Source organism: Lupinus angustifolius, chromosome LG16 (assembly GCF_001865875.1).
Source record: "Lupinus angustifolius cultivar Tanjil chromosome LG16, LupAngTanjil_v1.0, whole genome shotgun sequence".
Taxonomy (NCBI): Eukaryota; Viridiplantae; Streptophyta; class Magnoliopsida; order Fabales; family Fabaceae; genus Lupinus; species Lupinus angustifolius.
The window spans coordinates 8,557,830-8,575,218 of record NC_032024.1 but is presented as its reverse complement, the minus strand read 5'-3'; the positions used below and the strand labels follow the sequence as shown (position 1 = coordinate 8,575,218).

General features: G+C 31.0%; 2 protein-coding genes across 2 annotated transcripts; one reads left to right on the top strand and one right to left on the bottom strand.

Annotated features, from left to right (window-relative positions):
• On the top strand, positions 1,358–2,525 carry LOC109329510 (probable transcriptional regulator RABBIT EARS). Its single transcript, XM_019563195.1, has one exon. It carries the CDS (start codon positions 1,690–1,692, stop codon positions 2,362–2,364), a length of 675 nt encoding a protein of 224 aa, XP_019418740.1. The 5' UTR covers positions 1,358–1,689; the 3' UTR covers positions 2,365–2,525.
• On the bottom strand, positions 6,883–7,824 carry LOC109329287. Its single transcript, XM_019562965.1, has 3 exons — positions 7,703–7,824; positions 7,210–7,573; positions 6,883–7,029 (listed from the first exon to the last, which is right to left on the bottom strand). Exons 1-3 carry the CDS (start codon positions 7,822–7,824, stop codon positions 6,883–6,885), a joined length of 633 nt encoding a protein of 210 aa, XP_019418510.1.

Genomic DNA, 17,389 nt, shown 5'->3' with positions numbered 1-17,389 from the left:
GGTAACTAACTGCAAAATATCAGCAAGCATTTTCTTGCTAAATTGTACAGAACTGGAAATTGTTATCTCTTAGCTGCAACATGTATTTTACTCAGTATGATGCAAATAACAAGTTTTGAATAATCATATTGACATACATTTGAACATCCAAGGATATGTCTTCTTATTTGTTTGGTTTGACTGTTTTCCTGTGGAGATAAATCAGTTGTAGAGATAAAAGTTGTTATCCTTAATCTTAACCCATGATTGCCTTAAATTTCATTCTAAGCTAATGACTGCTCAATACATGATCTCTGATTTTGATAACAACTTTGTTATTTTGAACCACATCAGGGCAACCCATTGCACGAGAGTCTCATTTAGTGGGGTATGGGAATGGTAGATGTATCCAAATTTTCCCCTCTTATTTTGAACCACATGTTAAGGTTTATATGTTTTTGTTTACTAACAAGGGTGTTAGCATAGTTCTAGTCTTTTACCCTAATAATAGGGTGGGAGGTTACCTAATAAAACAAAAAGATCTTTTTTGTTTGTTTAGTGCTTCATGTATTTGTGTGCGGGCAAGGGAGAGATTCAATAAATTATCCATGTTTAGTGCTTCATGTATTTGCTATCTTGAATTTTCCAATGTTATGCAGCAGGTGTTGTTTAGAGACACATAGAAGGTGTCTGAGATTATCCAACAATAAAGGTTGACAATGAGCTACTTCATAAACTTTATCATTTATTTATGAATAATGATATATCTTCTTACAAATCTTCATACGCCACAAGAAAGTGATGAGAGAATATGTTATTTTTTCTTTATTCATGCTTACATAAAGGAATTACTTGAAAGACTTTGAAATGCAGTTATATAACCCTTGTACTTCATTCACCAATTTTTTTGTAAAACAAAAAAGGAAAAGAAATGCAGTTATATGAATAAAAGGTAATTGAGAGAGAGATTAAGAGCATGTTGTCAAAGTTTTTTTTATACAAATAAAAATAATTTTATTTGAAGTATACTTTATTTTATTTTAGAAAAAAGTTTAGATGAGTAAGATTTTCCTAATTCTCACTAAGTTATGATAGACCTCATGATTTTGGAAGCATTTACAGATGTACTGATCAATGAAATTTCCTACGATAATATTTCTTGACTTATTTACTTTTGATGCTAACCAAGTTATCGTCTTAACTAATATATAAGAAATTAAACTTTTTAGTATGTGTAATTATTCATTCCAACAAGTTTACTGTGCTTACATGAGAGGTGATGAATCAGTTCCATATGGATGATGTATTTACTATATGTGAAGACTGAACAGTCTTACAGTTTATTACCATATAGGTGTTTGGTGGAAGCTTCAGAGAAACAGTTTAGTATTTTACTCTCAGAAGTCAGAACTGTTATCTCTCTTTCATCCGTGTGAATCAATGGACCCCCCAACCCTGTGAACCCACCAAAAACAAACAACAGAATAGCTTCAGTACAAAAAGGCAACATGCAAATCTAATAACAAAGACCTTTTCATCTTAAACTTTTTCTCTTCCCTCATAGATTCTTAAGTTGCTTTCAAAGTTTAATTACAGTGACATGCAACAACCCTACACACACCATTTATATTGAACTCCCTTGCTACCTTTAATTTCATTATATAAAGCATCTTCCACTCATAATCTTTCTTTACTATTGATCACCAACATATGGAGGAATCTGAGTACATGATTTGGATGAAGAGAAAACAAATATTGAAGTCACATATTCAAGCACCAATAGTTATAGGAGCATGCAACAACAACAACAATTCATGGGAAGAAAAGGCTTTTGCTGAAGATGCAAAGAGGATACTTGGAGGGTGCATATGGCCTCCAAGATCTTACTCATGCAATTTCTGTAAAAGAGATTTCAGGTCAGCTCAAGCCCTAGGGGGTCACATGAATGTGCACAGAAGGGATAGAGCCAGGCTCAAACAAGGTCTTAGCCCTTATCATCAAAGTAAAGAAGCCCTTCATCGTTTTCATCATTGTCAGAAAATTCACCCTAAGTCATTAAGTAATTCTCAGTTTTCTTCAGTCAATGAAAGGGAAGAAATTTTTAATGATTTGGGTTGCAATGATTATGTTGAGACAAGTTTGTCTGTGGGATTGAATTCAGTGTTTGGCCAAAAATCATCACCAAATGGTTCATGTGATGAAGAAGCCATGAGTTATAAAAGACCAAAAATTTATATTCCTTCTATGCCTGTCTTTATCAAGCCATGTTCAAAAGATAGAAGCATGGCTTTCAAGTCTGCAGAAGAATTTGTACTTGGACTTAAGCCTGGAATGGAAGACTTGGATCTTGAACTAAGGCTAGGAGAATCACAGAAAGTTAAGTAGTATACAATGAAGACAGAAGAAGTTGTAATGAAATGTCAGTATTTGCCTATTTTTGTTTTGTTTTCTATTAGGGGTTGATAGAAGATAAGGAAGAACCTTTTCTTTCCTGCTAATTAAAGCTTTAGTATAATGATAAGGTTTATTTCCTTGAAATAATTTAGAGTATAATTATTAATATTCTATCTCTAGTTGCATATGTTTATTTTATTCAAATATGTAGATGTTATGTTTTTTTATTTCTGTTTGTGTCCTTTTGAACATAAAATCATCAGTGTGTAGCTGCATGCAGTTCATTGATGGCAACTGACAAAGGAAGATACAACACTACAGTCCTTTTGCATAATTATATTATTTACATTTCATATACAAATCATATAATGACTATAGTTTTAATTAAACACTTGATATCTCAATACCTACACACTTACAATAACACATGATGTCTTACTCAGCTGTTGAAAAAAACATTTTTCTTTGAAGAATAAGTAAAACCTCACCAACCAATTTTGATCAAGTTGGTCAAACTATAAGTTATATCATATAGTTAAATGGAAAATGAAACCTCCAAGATAGGGTTTCATTATGCAGGCATGCAAAGAAAAATGATCACATATATTAAAAAAATAAAATGTTTTTTTCTTCTCCATAATTGAGTAAATTAGATATTCAAAATTTATGCACACAATATATTAACATGGATGGAGCCAGTATAAAGATATTTACACATACCATGCATATATCAAAACATAACAAAAGTCTTAACTAGAGAATATGCATAAATAATGAAGTTATCTTTCTTCTGTGATCTGTTTCTGGATCTCAAGTCTCATCAGTTAACTGCAAGTTAAAGACTGTATACATGAATCAGAGAGGTAGGAAAGTTCAACTGAAAGTTATTGATTAAAGGGGTGCAAGAACTGACAATTACAAGTCACTTCAGCTACAAATATTCCAGGGTACTAATAGTACTCATAAATAAATATATATATATACAAGTATCATTCTTAATTCATTTATGTTACTTAAATTTAAAATTAATAATGATTAAATTTAAATCATGATTAAATTTAAATCATGGACAATTCAGTGACATTATAAAAAATGCTCGTGAATCATTTCCCCCCTCTTTATATGTTGATATAATATATAACTCTAAATATGAAAAGAATAGAATAACCTTTTTTACCTGAATTATTCTTGATCAGTTACCTACTTACTACTTCACCTCATTATTCCCATAAAGTCTATACTGTTCCGTTGTTTTCCACATGCTTCTTCCTAACACATCCAAAAATCCAACCAACCACACTGAAATTTCATATAATGCAACACAGTGCCAAAATATTAATTTACTCTGGTATAGACAGATAGTACATCACATCATGGCCTTATTAGCACGTCATTGTTTCCCCCTATTAATTGGATATATTCATGTTAGTTAGGTATAAAAAATGATCTAATCTCTTAAATTTTATTTCAAATTATATTTCAAACTAATGATATTGAAGTAAAAATAAAAAAATAATAAATTTTTAATTTTTAATTGACATTTTCATTAATCCAGGATATATACAAAATATTTTTGTCCCATAACTATTCCTCTTTGTGTAATTAATGTGGTGTCTTGAAATATCTTTATTATTATTAAGTTGGCATAATATCTAATTAACTTAGCATGATAATTGCTCAACCCAAGTTTTATGATAATCAACATATTAAATTGTGTTCACGTCCTACTTGCGAATACTCTCAAGACCTTATATTGCGGACTGTTATGAGAAAATGTGATAAATAGTAAATGTGAAGATTCCCATAATTGGAAAACATTCAAAAAAATACACAGGGAGGAGTATGTAAAATCATAGTCTTCACATGCAATCTTTTTGGGCCCAAGAATTTCGTCAATCTCGTCATTTAAGCTTAAATATCATCTACAATATTTTATTCTCCTTTAAAAAAGTCTCTCATAATTCAACTTGAACACATGATGTAGTTACATATTCCATTTATTTACTATCACTAAGCTATATTCAAATATGTAAGCATAGACTAAAACCTTATATTGTAATCTATTTGTGATTACTCCTAAAATTATAATTACTTTTTGTCATGTTATTAAGGAGGTGCAATGACTCAAAGGGTTTTTATGTTCCTCTTCTCTCCTTCAAAAGCCTTAGTCCAATAAATTTTCATCCAACAGCAATTAACCAACTTATTACATAGCCATCTAAAAGTATATAGAGAAATATATTGGGAGAAAAAAATTTGTGCATAGACAATGTATGAGTTTTATACCATTGTATTATTTATTATCAAAATATTTAATTATTATTGAGAAGAGTAATTCAAATAAATAGTATATGATACATTGATTGTGTATATATCTTACAACATTAATACATAAATATTACACTATATTGTATGTATTTCAATTTCAAAGCCCGAGAATCATCTACTTGTAGTAACACAAAAACAGTGTTAGCCACCTTAAAGTGACATCGACCGTTCCTCCAGAATACACGGCAACGTCATAGTCCCTTCTTTTCAACCTTTCTTTGTAAGGAAATTTTATGAAATATCGCTTTTGACTTCATGTTCTTTGCAGAGAGATACAGAAACATTGCTATCTTTTCTCTGAGTGAGAATTTATGTTATCCTTCAAACAAAAGTTTCCCATTATGGGTTTGATTTATATTGGTTCACCTAGTGATTGGACATTGGCACAAAAGAGAGAGATTAATGAAGAAAAGAAAGTTAGTTGTGACTTTATGATTAATATTGGTTATTACTATGTACCATATGGTATATATTTCAAGGGATGAGTGTGATAAAAAACAAAAAAAATCAGACTAAGAACCATACATTATAATTAATTTGATTACATAAATAGTTGATTGCCTTATATGATTATTATAAGGTTGGTAGTGAGTGCTATGTATTGGTTAAGAATATGTGATAAACTTATAAGTTCGATTAGGGTATTTGACAGTTAATGTTTTTCTTTTCATTAATGCAACACCTTCTTCATTAATGTCTTCAGAGTGATCACATGAGGATGATGTGTATGCTTCTAATTTTTTCGTCTTTGTATTTATTGTGACAATTCAGATAGATAAATGTTCCCTAGTTTAGCAAGTTATTTCCTTTATTTAGGGTGCTTTGATATATGTGGAGTATATTGAACTTTTGATAGTATTCCCCTACCTATTGCCATATGAGAAATGCCTATATATTGCTGATGTTTCATTTAGTTTATTTAATAGAAGTTTCAGGATCAGTCTCTAAGTTAGGTTTTAGAGGATAATGGTGAGAAGGGAAATATTTGTGAACCATGAAATATAATATTATTGTAATATAAGATGATTTTGAAACCTTTTCATTCATTTTATTCTTTAAAACTCAACTCATAAATGAATATTTAAAATCTAGTAACGTCAAGGTTTGAAAACTATAGCTACCTAGCACGTGTGTGTCTATGCATTAGGAGTGTTTAATTTCTACCATTTGGTAGTGAAAACAACTATACATACATTTGGTCGTATAATAAATCTACTCATTGGTTGTGAAAGACACTTTGACAAATGACACTTCACAAGTTTATTCTCCTTCCTACAATGTCTTTTTACAATTCCTAGAGAAACCCAACTCAAAGTTGTTGCTATATCACGATCCAAATAGAGAAATGAAGACCCTTTGTTTTGTTATCTTAAAAAAAATTGTTCTTTTGACAAAAGGGAAATAAGAATGGTTCTACACTCTACATGCACGTGAAGACAATTATAAACTGTAGTGAATCTCTTCCGTGACTTTGATGGGTTTTGTTATTTTGTAGGTACCTAATTCTAATTCTAGTGACCTATATAATGTGCAACATGATTGAAATTCCTACATGAACAAACATCTCAATTCAACATGCAAGGCAAAATCTCTTAGGATTAGTTAAATCAGAAAAGTTCCAAATTAGTCACTCGTATAAATAAATAAATAAATATAAATTTACTGCCAATCTATTACATTTTTAAGAGAGAGAGATCATTTGAATCATGAGTACAGATAACCTTATATTTTCATAACACCATCATGAGACATTACTATCAAATCATATAGGTTATTCAACAATACATAAATACAGAAATATGCAAAGGAATTTTATATATATAAAAAATCATATAGGTTATCAAATCGTAAGATCCTAATTAACAATACAGAAATATGCAAAGGAATTTTTATATATATAAAAAATAGTAGACATAAATCCAAATTCAAACTTAATTTGCTTGAAACACAATTCCAAATCTAATCTCAAAGTATACATTTGGTAAAAACATAATATCAAATCCAACTTCAAAGCATAAATTTGCTAAAAGCATTCTTTCAAATCCAAATCCAATATCAAAACATAAGTCTAAATGCAACTAAATCTAATTTAGCAAATCATTCACATCAAACTGTCTATTCATCTTCCAAAGGGGTTTCATCCTTATTTTCTTCAACATCGTTTATATCTTCCCCAATATCTTATCCAATGATTTCTCTCATCAAATCATCTCCATCACATTCTAGGTCGTCCAAATGATCTTCATCATCATTATTGTGCTCCACGATCCACTCATCATCAGATGCGATGTCATCAATAGTTAGTTCGACATCCTTCCTAGCTTGCTTCTTTTTGGACAATTTTTAATTGGGCCATAACAAAAATAACATCGTTCATTGTTTCTTGCTCTAATTATTTCTTCTCTTGGTATGGACCTAAACAAATAGTCAATGTAAATATAATTACGCTTACATTTGTATGGACATAAACAAATAATCAATAGACATACAATTCAATTAAATTCTTACCATTTCAAAAGCACTCCAATTATGCTCACATCCAGAGGAGCTACATGTCAAGCTTAGTATACGAAGAGCAAAAATTTTAAGCTCTGGTGTTTCATCCCCGAAAAACTCCCAGCAATCTGTTGGAGTCTTCTGCTTTACCGTTGCCAAAGCAAATGGCTTACCAAAAAAGCTTCGTTTATTTGTAAAACAATTCATCTGAACAACAATCTTAGATTGATCTTGAATATCAGGCACCATCCTTCCTATGGCATCAAAAAACCCATTTCTAACTTCAAGATCAACATTAAACCCCGAAGAATAATGTAGTTGAGGGTTAAGAAAATATCCTGCAGCATGTAATGGTCTACGAAGTTGTCTATCCCGTCTATCATCAATGATTTTTCATAGAGGCATATAACTATAAATAATATCATAAAGAATGACGTTAGTTGCAAATAAATAGCAAAAGGTATTAATACATGAATATTAGTTCCAAATAATACATTAATGTTACCTATCTTTAACACCATTGTAAGCACTTTGTATCTTTTCCTTAGCTTGATCCATTGCTTCATATATTAATCCCATCAGTGGCTTCTCATAGTCATCCGAATCAACCAAACGAAGAACTTTCATTAATGGAAATGCACCTTTCAAAATAAAAACAATACTCTTCCAAAATTCCTTATTCAACACCACATCTTCAATTAATCTCCCATCACGTGTCCTGACAAATTTGGTTGCCTTCCATTTTGCTGATGTGAACATTCTTATCAAACTTGTTTTGTTATCATTAAGGCAACCCAAAGTTAAGTATGAAGTGGCAAAAAGAGTGAGGCCCGGTCTCACTAAATCTCATCCCTTTGTGTGTTATTGCAAAAGAGAAATTAGAGAAGTCATTGCATAGATAAATGTTGTAATTTTTCTACCTTTATAAATTGTGTCTGCATGAATGGGAATTTTCTTCTCAAACTCCTCCAACATTAAGTCAATACAATGAGCAGCACCAGATGTCTAATAAAGTTTTTTCCTTTTCTCCATCAACATCTCTCCAGGAGCTTTGTAATTAGATGCATTGTCTATCACAACTTGAACAACATTATCTTCCCGAATCTCCTCAACAACTTCATCTATCATCTTAAAGATCCTATCAGCAGTTTTTGCTATGTGTGATGCATCAATAAACTTCAAGAAAATTATTCCCTTGGGATTGTGCACTAAGAAATTCAGGATTGTCCTCCTCCTCTTGTCGGTCCAACCATCAGTCATTATAGTACACCTAACTTTCTTCCACTCAGCCTTGTGTTCTTCAAGTCTAGCATTAGTCAACTTTACCTCTTCCTTCAAATATTTGACGCTTATTTCCTGGTAGGATGGAGGTTTGAACCCTGGACCATGCTTCGCAACCAACTCGAACATTTCAAAGTATTCATCACTTCTTGCCACATTAAGTGGAATGACATTGTTGTAAAAACACCTTGCAATGGCTTGATTTGCTTCCTCTTTGATCCCCTTCTTAAACATATTGTTGATGGTGGCTTGAGTGCTAATCTCGTTCCTCTTGAATAAGTTTTCATTTTCTTTCTTTTTTCACCAACTTTAGGTTGTTCCTCCTCACTCAAAAATGAATTGGACTTGTTAATTAAGTTTTGTTGTAACTAGCAACAATCAATAACATTTCCTTCTTTAATTCATCATTCACAGCAATACAAGGTTCAACATCCTTGTTAGTTCCAGCTAGATGATGCTTCAACCTATATGTTCCTTCGCTTACAACATTTTGACAGTATTTGCATTGTATTTTTCTCGTTCCATCAACTACAATTCCATGCTATGTCACTTCTATTCCCACGTGCATTCCTGGGCAATACTTTAGAAGCACTGCTTTGGGACTCAGTAGCAACACTTGAGCCTCCAACAGTTGGGATTGAATTTGAGTTACCTTCTCGGGACATATTCAAATAGTGATTGCTTGAAATAGTAATGAAGGAGTAGTGAATATTTTAAATTAACAAGCAGTGGAAATAACCACAAGAAAGTGTATAATGTTTATGTAAATAATAAAACAAATGAAGGAAATAATTTTGAGGGGTGAGTGGTGGCAGAGTGTGGTATAACACGTGTAATTGGGTTATGTGATGGAAAAGAGTTTTTGAGGGAAATGGGTTATGTGACGGAAAAGAGTTTTGTGAGGGAAATGGGTTATGTGAGGGAAAAGAGTTTTTTGAGGAGTATGTTGTGACTAATTCTGTGAATGGAGAAATGAGAATAATGACTGTGATTCTGTGAATAGAGAAAGGAGGAGAAATGAAGGAGAAAAGGTAGACGGTGAACAGTGCACGTAATGGAGTAGACGATGAATAGTGCACGTAATGGAGCAGACGATGAATAGTGCACATAATGGAGAAGACGGTCAAAAATGTATGTAATGGAGAAGACGATGAATAGTAACCGTCAATGGAGAAGTCGATGAACAATGATCGTAAAGGTAGAAGAAGATGAAAAGTAAATAAATGGAGAGAAAAAATTGTAAAAAACTCACCTGGGTGCAGAATAGGGTTCAATAGTGGACTGGGTTCTAGGGTTTCATTGACTTGGTTTGCATAAACGGGTTCTGAAGCGGGTTGAGGCCCAACAATTGCGCAACCACAAAGTTGAAACAATAAACACGCCGATTCCAACGAGTTTACGTCCTAATACTACGATTCCACGATTTTACCTGCTCTAGAACATGTTCTGGGATCGAGCACGGCCATGGTTGCTCAACGCGTATACTCGTGTGATTTCACGAGTAGAGACACGATTTTAACTACCTTGGTGTCTATCGGTCTTTAAGACTCATGTGATCTTTGAATAGGAAAACCTTAATTGCTTGAATACTGGGATGGATCAAGAGTCATATTTATTATGGTATACATTGTGACTACACTATTATTCCATAAGTGTTGTCATTAGGGTCATGTGACAAACGGACAATGTTAAAGTATCAAGAAGAGAATTAACAATATTTGAACCTAGAAAGGGAACAATTCGGGTTTAAACAAAGTATTAGCTGACTTGGATAATAATTTCATTTAGTTTTGATTATTGGCTGACTTGCATGGCATAACTTTTCAAGAAATATGATAGCTTTTCTTCTCCTTCATTTAGAAATAAATAATTATTTGAGAAAAATTGATGTACTAACCGTATAAGAGTTTTTTATACTATTACTATATCATTCACTATTCATATCTAATTATGATTGACTTTTCAAAAAAGTAATTCAAAGGAAATATGGATGATACAAACCGTGTACAAATCTTTATACATACAGTATATAAATATTACACTTTAATGCACTTTGTTAAAGTCAAGTATATATGACACAATATTAGCCTATCTTATGTTACAAATGTTTCCATGTGAGGTACCAAAACCATGTTTTCAGTACAAGAAGTCAAGAACGAATCCTATCAATATGTCATGTATTCCATGAAAATAATGATCCTTGAAAACGCCCTTGCAAAATTTGACACAACCCCACTAATTAAGCCTTGTCTAGAGCCTGTGTATCTATCTCTATTTTATGCAAAAACATACAAGAACATCCATTCATTACTGTTGTGTTGGTTGTATAACATGCACTTATTGAACTAATATAAATACTTGTATGTTGAGAAAATTATCTAGGTGAGAGGGACAGCAACGTAGAAAATATGGATGTTGGAGGGTTTTCACTTTTCAACTAACATGCACTTTTGGATGGAATACCAACTAAACTCAACCTAGATTATAAAGGGGGTTTAGGAGTACAAGACTCCCTTTTGTGTGTTCTTCTTGGTGAGTTGGAGGAATCCACCAGTCACTTGTTCTTTTCTTGCCCAACATCCTATATTATTTGGCAAATACTCTGTTTTTACTTTGATCTTACCTCTATTATTCATAATAGAGTAAAGACTCATTTGTCAATTCATGCATCTTTGTTATGGATGAACAATAAGAAAAATCACTTATAGATGGCTCTTTGGTTTATCACAATTTGGACTTTTTAGTATATTAGGAACAAATTTATTTTTAAGAACAAGCGTTTTCAACTTGATGAGATGATGAAGCTTATTTTACTACATTCTTGGAGTCTTATCAATGTCTGCTTCCCTTTCTTTTCTTTTTCTCTAATTGATTGGTTGATGAACCCTTCAAATTGTATTCTTCTTTATTAATTGTAGATATTTAGTGGATAGGAGTACCACTTGTTCTCCTTTTTTTTTATCTCTATATTAATTATCTTATTGTTGATAAAAAAGCTAACATAGTCTTACTTTTAATTGTTGATTGAATTAAACGTTTTAGATATTTGTAATATCAGATATTATTCTTCATAAGAGAATATTATATTGGTTCCTAATTTGTTTTTACCTTTCCAACAATTGCTTGCTAACAAAGGGAAGCAACAACCAAAACTTAATCTTATTAGGTAGGATTAGTTACATAAATCGAAATGACATCATAATACTTTATCATACATTATTTTTATTGATAAATAGTCTATTGATGAATTTTTTATGGAATGCCAATAAAGCGGAATGCAGAAGTACATGAAGTCACATCCTAGAATTTATTGTAAATGGATTTCAACCCAACATGATAATAACACACTATACCAGAATAGCAAAACAACAGTGTTTAAAATTGTTATATAACAAAGTTTTTGAAGTGTTTTCTATGTGAGTGCAGTAGCACATAATGTCATATTCAACAGAGTTTTTTGAATCGTTCTAAAAATTAGACATTTAACAGTGCTCACTGAAGCAAGCGTTGTTAAATATCTACTTTTTAAATAAGACAATATTTCTCCCACACATTTTATCAAACATATGACAAGCATGTCCAACTCTACCACATTTACAATAGATTTGTTAAATCACTAACGACTCCAACTACATTCAACCTTAACAGATTCCAATTTTATAAAATAACATATGAGTAATGAGATCTTACGCAAATTGTTCATTCTTTCTCCTCCAATGTGCAAGTTGTTATAGATTGTTCTTGTGTTCCTCAGTGATCAATGCAAGCTGCAAATACAAATAAAAATGGCATCTCTAAACAAATTATAAAAGTTATAAAAAAAATACAAAATTAGCAGCAATTGAGAAAGAAAATTTATCATTGTACTCAAACCATGTGTTCTAAACCAGTGAACCATAGCAAAAAACTTAGAACACAATAACTGCATAATTTCACAACAAATAAAGATCGCACTATTAGTGAAAAGGTAAATAAATGAGCTAAAATAAGATAACGATTTACCTTATGCTTGAAGAGAAAAACAAAAAAATGATAACTTGCTTGAAGTGAGAAACTAAAAACAAAAGAGAAAAAAATGTAACTTATGGAGAAGAAGAAAAATAAGAGAAATGATAAACTGAATGATATGTGTATTATTGTGTGAGGTTTTGTTTTTTAATTTGAAAAGATTTTCGCTCACTAAAACAAACGTATAATAACGCTTATTGAAGAAGTGTTATTAAATATATGAAACTTTTAACGGTGCTTTCTTCAATAAGCATTGTTAAAGATAACACTTTTAACATCGCTTATTGAAGAAGTGCTATTAAACTACATATGAAGTATGATCTTTAACAGCGCTTGCTTCAATAAGCGTTGTTAATGATAACACTTTTAACAACGCTTATTGAAGAAGTGTTGTTAAATATATGAAGTATGACATTTAACAACGCTTGTTTCAATAAGTGTTGTTAAAGATAACACCTTTAACGATGTTTATTGAAGAAATGTTGTTAAATATATGAAGTATGACCTTTAACAGCGCTTGCTTCAATAAGTGTTGTTAAAGATAACACATTTAACAGCGTTTGTTTCAATAAGCGCGGTTAATTCTCTTCTGCCTGATATTTAACAGCGTTCAACACATAAGCGATGTTGAATGAGTGTTGTTAAACATCAATTATGGCATAGTTTTAAAGCAAGATTTTCAATTTTGTTTTTTTGTATGCCATGTACTAATTGCAATTAGGTCCACTATGTTCATGTCCATGCAATGCTCGTCTAAATTTGGACAACATGTGCATATCTGTTTTTAAATAGGGTGTGAAATATCATGCTCTGCCCGCCATAAACATGGGCAGGGCAGACTTACGAGCCTCCCTAAACAAAACTAAAAAATATATACAAATTTATGTACACTTCATACAAAATAAAGAATATATATATTTTACACACAAATATACAAATATATTTATCATAATAAACAATCATACAAATGGAACAATACATACAAAATATAAATGTAATATATAATACAAAATATGCATATTACATAATTTACATGCAAAATACAAAAGGTATACATAAATATAATATACAAAATAAAAATGCATATACATAATAAGAAAATGATAATATTTTCTTACATTTGATATGCAAATGCATATATTACAAATTGAACAAACTTTTTCACATTTAACAAATTACATACTTTTACATATTTGATATTCAATATTTTATCTAATAATGTATGTGGGCCACCCATTTTGCCCTTTGAAAATGTTAGTGGATGAATAGGGCAGGTTAGACGGGCATTTTAGGGCGGATGTGCACATTTTTCATGATTTGCTTGCCCAGTAAGTATGGGCGGGCCCATAGGTTTTGCCTAAATTATCACATGTATAACTAAAGGTATTCAACAACTCATACTCAGGATTTTTCAGTTTGTGATGTAGTTTTTTGTTTGTGAACTTGTATTGTTGATCATATTCATCAACTTCTAAGGTGAGTAATAATATGAATTTATGTGTGGGTTATGTTATGTTTCTCCTTGAGAACTAAGATATGAAGCGAGCAACATGTCTTTTTCTAGGATTAAATGCTTTAAAAGTTAAATTAAAGGTTTTGTCCTCTCCTATTCATTCCTATTTCCATGTGTTCCACGAAGCGTCTTATAGTGTTCTGAAGTACAGGAAGAGAGTTTGAGTTTATTTGCACGTTGAACCAATTGTGGCATGCTTTGAAACATCTTGGGTGACCACGTGGATACTAAATTTGTCGCTTAAGTTAATATTTATAGGAGAGAGATAGAGATGCATGCTAGAGAGGGTAGAAAAATATATGTCATCTCCTTGTTCTTGGTATCACATATTTATATGCGGGTGAACTGATTTGCACTCCAAGAGGAGATACACAATTAGGACTGGAAACGAGGCGAACTGAGTCAAACCAGAGTTCAACTCGGTTTAGTTTGATAAAGATTTGTTCAATTCGAAACTCGACTCAAATTCGATACAAGTTTTTTTATAGCTCGAGTTCGGCTCAATTAAAGTTTGTGAACTGTTCTATTCAGTTCAAATTGGTTCATTTGGACAACTCAAATTATTAATTCATTTTCAAAAATATTAGATATATAAATATAACATTTATTTATATATATATTATATATATATATATATATATATACACGAGCCAACTTATGAACCTAACGAGTTGAACTTGTTCAGCTCAAGTTCGGTTCATTTATTTAACGATATCAATTTTGAGCTCATTTGGTTTATGAACCAAATTTATCGAGCTAAATAACGAGTCGAGTTTGGAACAAATACTGAGTTGGTTCGGTTCATTACCAGCTGTGAATATCCAATTTTGTCCGGCCCTAAATACCTTTTCAAAAAATTATAACAAATAAAAATGTTCTTTTTTGGCTTAATGATCTAACACATAAAATCTCAATTTGAATTTAAAAAAAGGGTTTAAATGAATTCATTAATATTTAATGGAGTTTATTTCAATTCCCTCACAAAAATATTTCCAAAAAGTAAAAAGGGAATTGTGAAAAGATGTTTAAAGGATAATTAATAATTTCATGATGACTTATGTTTAATCTAATTTTGGAAATTCAAAAATAATTTTTAAGTGACTTAATGGTCACTTATTAGCTAGAATCAATTCCTAAAAATGTTTACTATGATAAAATTCATTAATTTGCATGTAAGAGAAAATATATTTTACGATCCTGCCAAGATAAAACTTTTTTAAGGTTTTTATGAAAGTTGAACCCAAATCTAATTTTTTAGAGTCAGAAAAATTATTTTAGACTTCTCAAGAATTGTTTGGCCGTGTTCTAAATAACACTTTTTTAAGTGTCCCAAAAAAACAAAACAATACTCAAATGCAAGTTAATGATTATCAAAATCTTTTTTGGTTTTATTATTTGAATTTGAAAATCTTGCTCTCAATGTATGTGTGTAAAAGCTGATTAAGTATGCATTAAAAAGATTATACTAAAGAGTGACTGAATCATATTTTAATTACTAGTTATGGCCTTGAGACAATTGGAGATTAATAGAGTGTGTATCAAATTGAGTCATGTGCAAAAATTAGCATTAAGTAGCGATGGAAATCAGCTCCTAATTGGGAATTATTAAGAAAAAATCAAATGCTCATTGATCATATCCTATGAGTTAATGGGTGGTCACATTCTTCCATATTTTTTTGCACATGTCTTGGCTATAAAAAAAATGCCACACTCTTAAAAAAAAGGGAGGATACACACTTGACAAAAACTCCAAAAATGCCCACATTATTTTTTCTTTCTTAAAGATTCACAGTTCAAAATAATCTCTCATAAACAACAAATACATATCATCCGCAACAACCTCAAAATCTCTTCTACACAATGACCCAAAAAATAATTCAACAAAATCCATTCAAACCCTCGACATTCAAAAGAACTCATACCATCCACGATAATCCAAAAATCTTCTACACAACACACAAAAAAGGATCCCAACAAAAACCATAAAAATACATAATCTCTAACACTCCTAAAGCTTCTTTGTTTTCTTTCTCGCTCAAACAGTTTTGATTGCAAACCTGATTGGGAATCTGGTTTCAACGTAGCAGACATTAGGCCAACATAATTTGTTGAAATCCAAGTTGACACCGACTTCAACCTAGGAGTCAATACATGTACACAATTTCACCACTTGAATTTTTGTTTTTATCTACTTACGTCCTTCCATTAATAATTACTATAACAATAGTTTTAATACATTTACCATAAAAATAAATAAAATGTGAAATTGGATTGTTTGTTAGTTTATTTTGAAATCCCAATTTTTTTATATAATTACATAAAAATAAAAATAAAAATATTTTAATTCAAAACTATGTTAAATATGTTAACTCTAATTTTAGAGTATGTTACGGTGTTGGACGTAGGAGCTACATTTCACTTCCTTATAATTCATAGGATTAAGTATATTTCTACATCCAAAAAAGAACCTTTTTAAAAAAAATGAAAAAAATAAAAATTAGAATTTCTTTAACCATCTTTTAATATGAGATACGATATCTGACGTAGGGGCTATGCTTCACTCATTTTAAAAAATATTTTAAATAAAAAAAATAGAACTTCTTAACCAATTTTTAATATGAGATGTGGTATCGGACGTAAGGACTATGATTCGTTCATATTTTTTTTAAATATAATTTAAACGTTACATTTTTTTTAAGAAATAAAATTAAGTCAATCAACAAACTTCTATCCAAAGAACTACATAGTCTTGATTTCCATAAAGGAGATACGTAAGATCAAGATCACTTTTGTCAAACATAATAATAAACTCAAGTTTTTTTTGGGTAAAAATATAATAATAGCAGAATTAATAATTCATGTAATATAGTAGGATACCGTTCAAACGAGCAACTGTGGTGCTAATACATTCCCTAATGTGTAATCGACTCCCGAACTTGGATATCAAAGTCCAAGGCCCAATGCGATTGGGCCAAAAGAATTTTCAACATTTTTGACTGAAAAAATGTAGTGGCGACTCTAATGAAGTCGTGCAGCCAAAAATTAGGGCGCAACAGCTAGTGACTCTGTTGGAGATTTTATTTAATAGAGTCAGGCACATAAACGTTAAATGCATGAATTTTTATTTTTAGTTTTAGTTTATATTTTTATTTTATTTTATTGTTATCATTTACAACATATTATCATATTAGCATAAGTATATGCTCTATACCTCTAGTATTAGATTATAAGGGACATTCACCTTGTCGGTGAGATTTTGGACTTCACTTATATTGGCATGATGAACCACTCAGGTTGTTACCAAATATCATGGGCATTACTGGTTTGGACTACAAGCCCCACTTGTAATCCATATGGTATTTAGGTTTCCTCTCTTTGTGATTGGATGCA

Bases quoted from the DNA above. Each gene is read 5' to 3' on its own strand.
- LOC109329510 (XM_019563195.1), top strand. From the start codon at position 1,690: ATGGAGGAATCTGAGTACATGATTTGGATGAAGAGAAAACAAATATTG.
- LOC109329287 (XM_019562965.1), bottom strand. From the start codon at position 7,824: ATGAAAGTTCTTCGTTTGGTTGATTCGGATGACTATGAGAAGCCACTG. The intron at 7,574-7,702 runs GTAACATTAATG...CATTGATGATAG, and splicing joins TACAATGGTGTTAAAGATAG to ACGGGATAGACAACTTCGTA. The intron at 7,030-7,209 runs GTAAGAATTTAA...TTGTCCAAAAAG, and splicing joins ATTGGAGTGCTTTTGAAATG to AAGCAAGCTAGGAAGGATGT.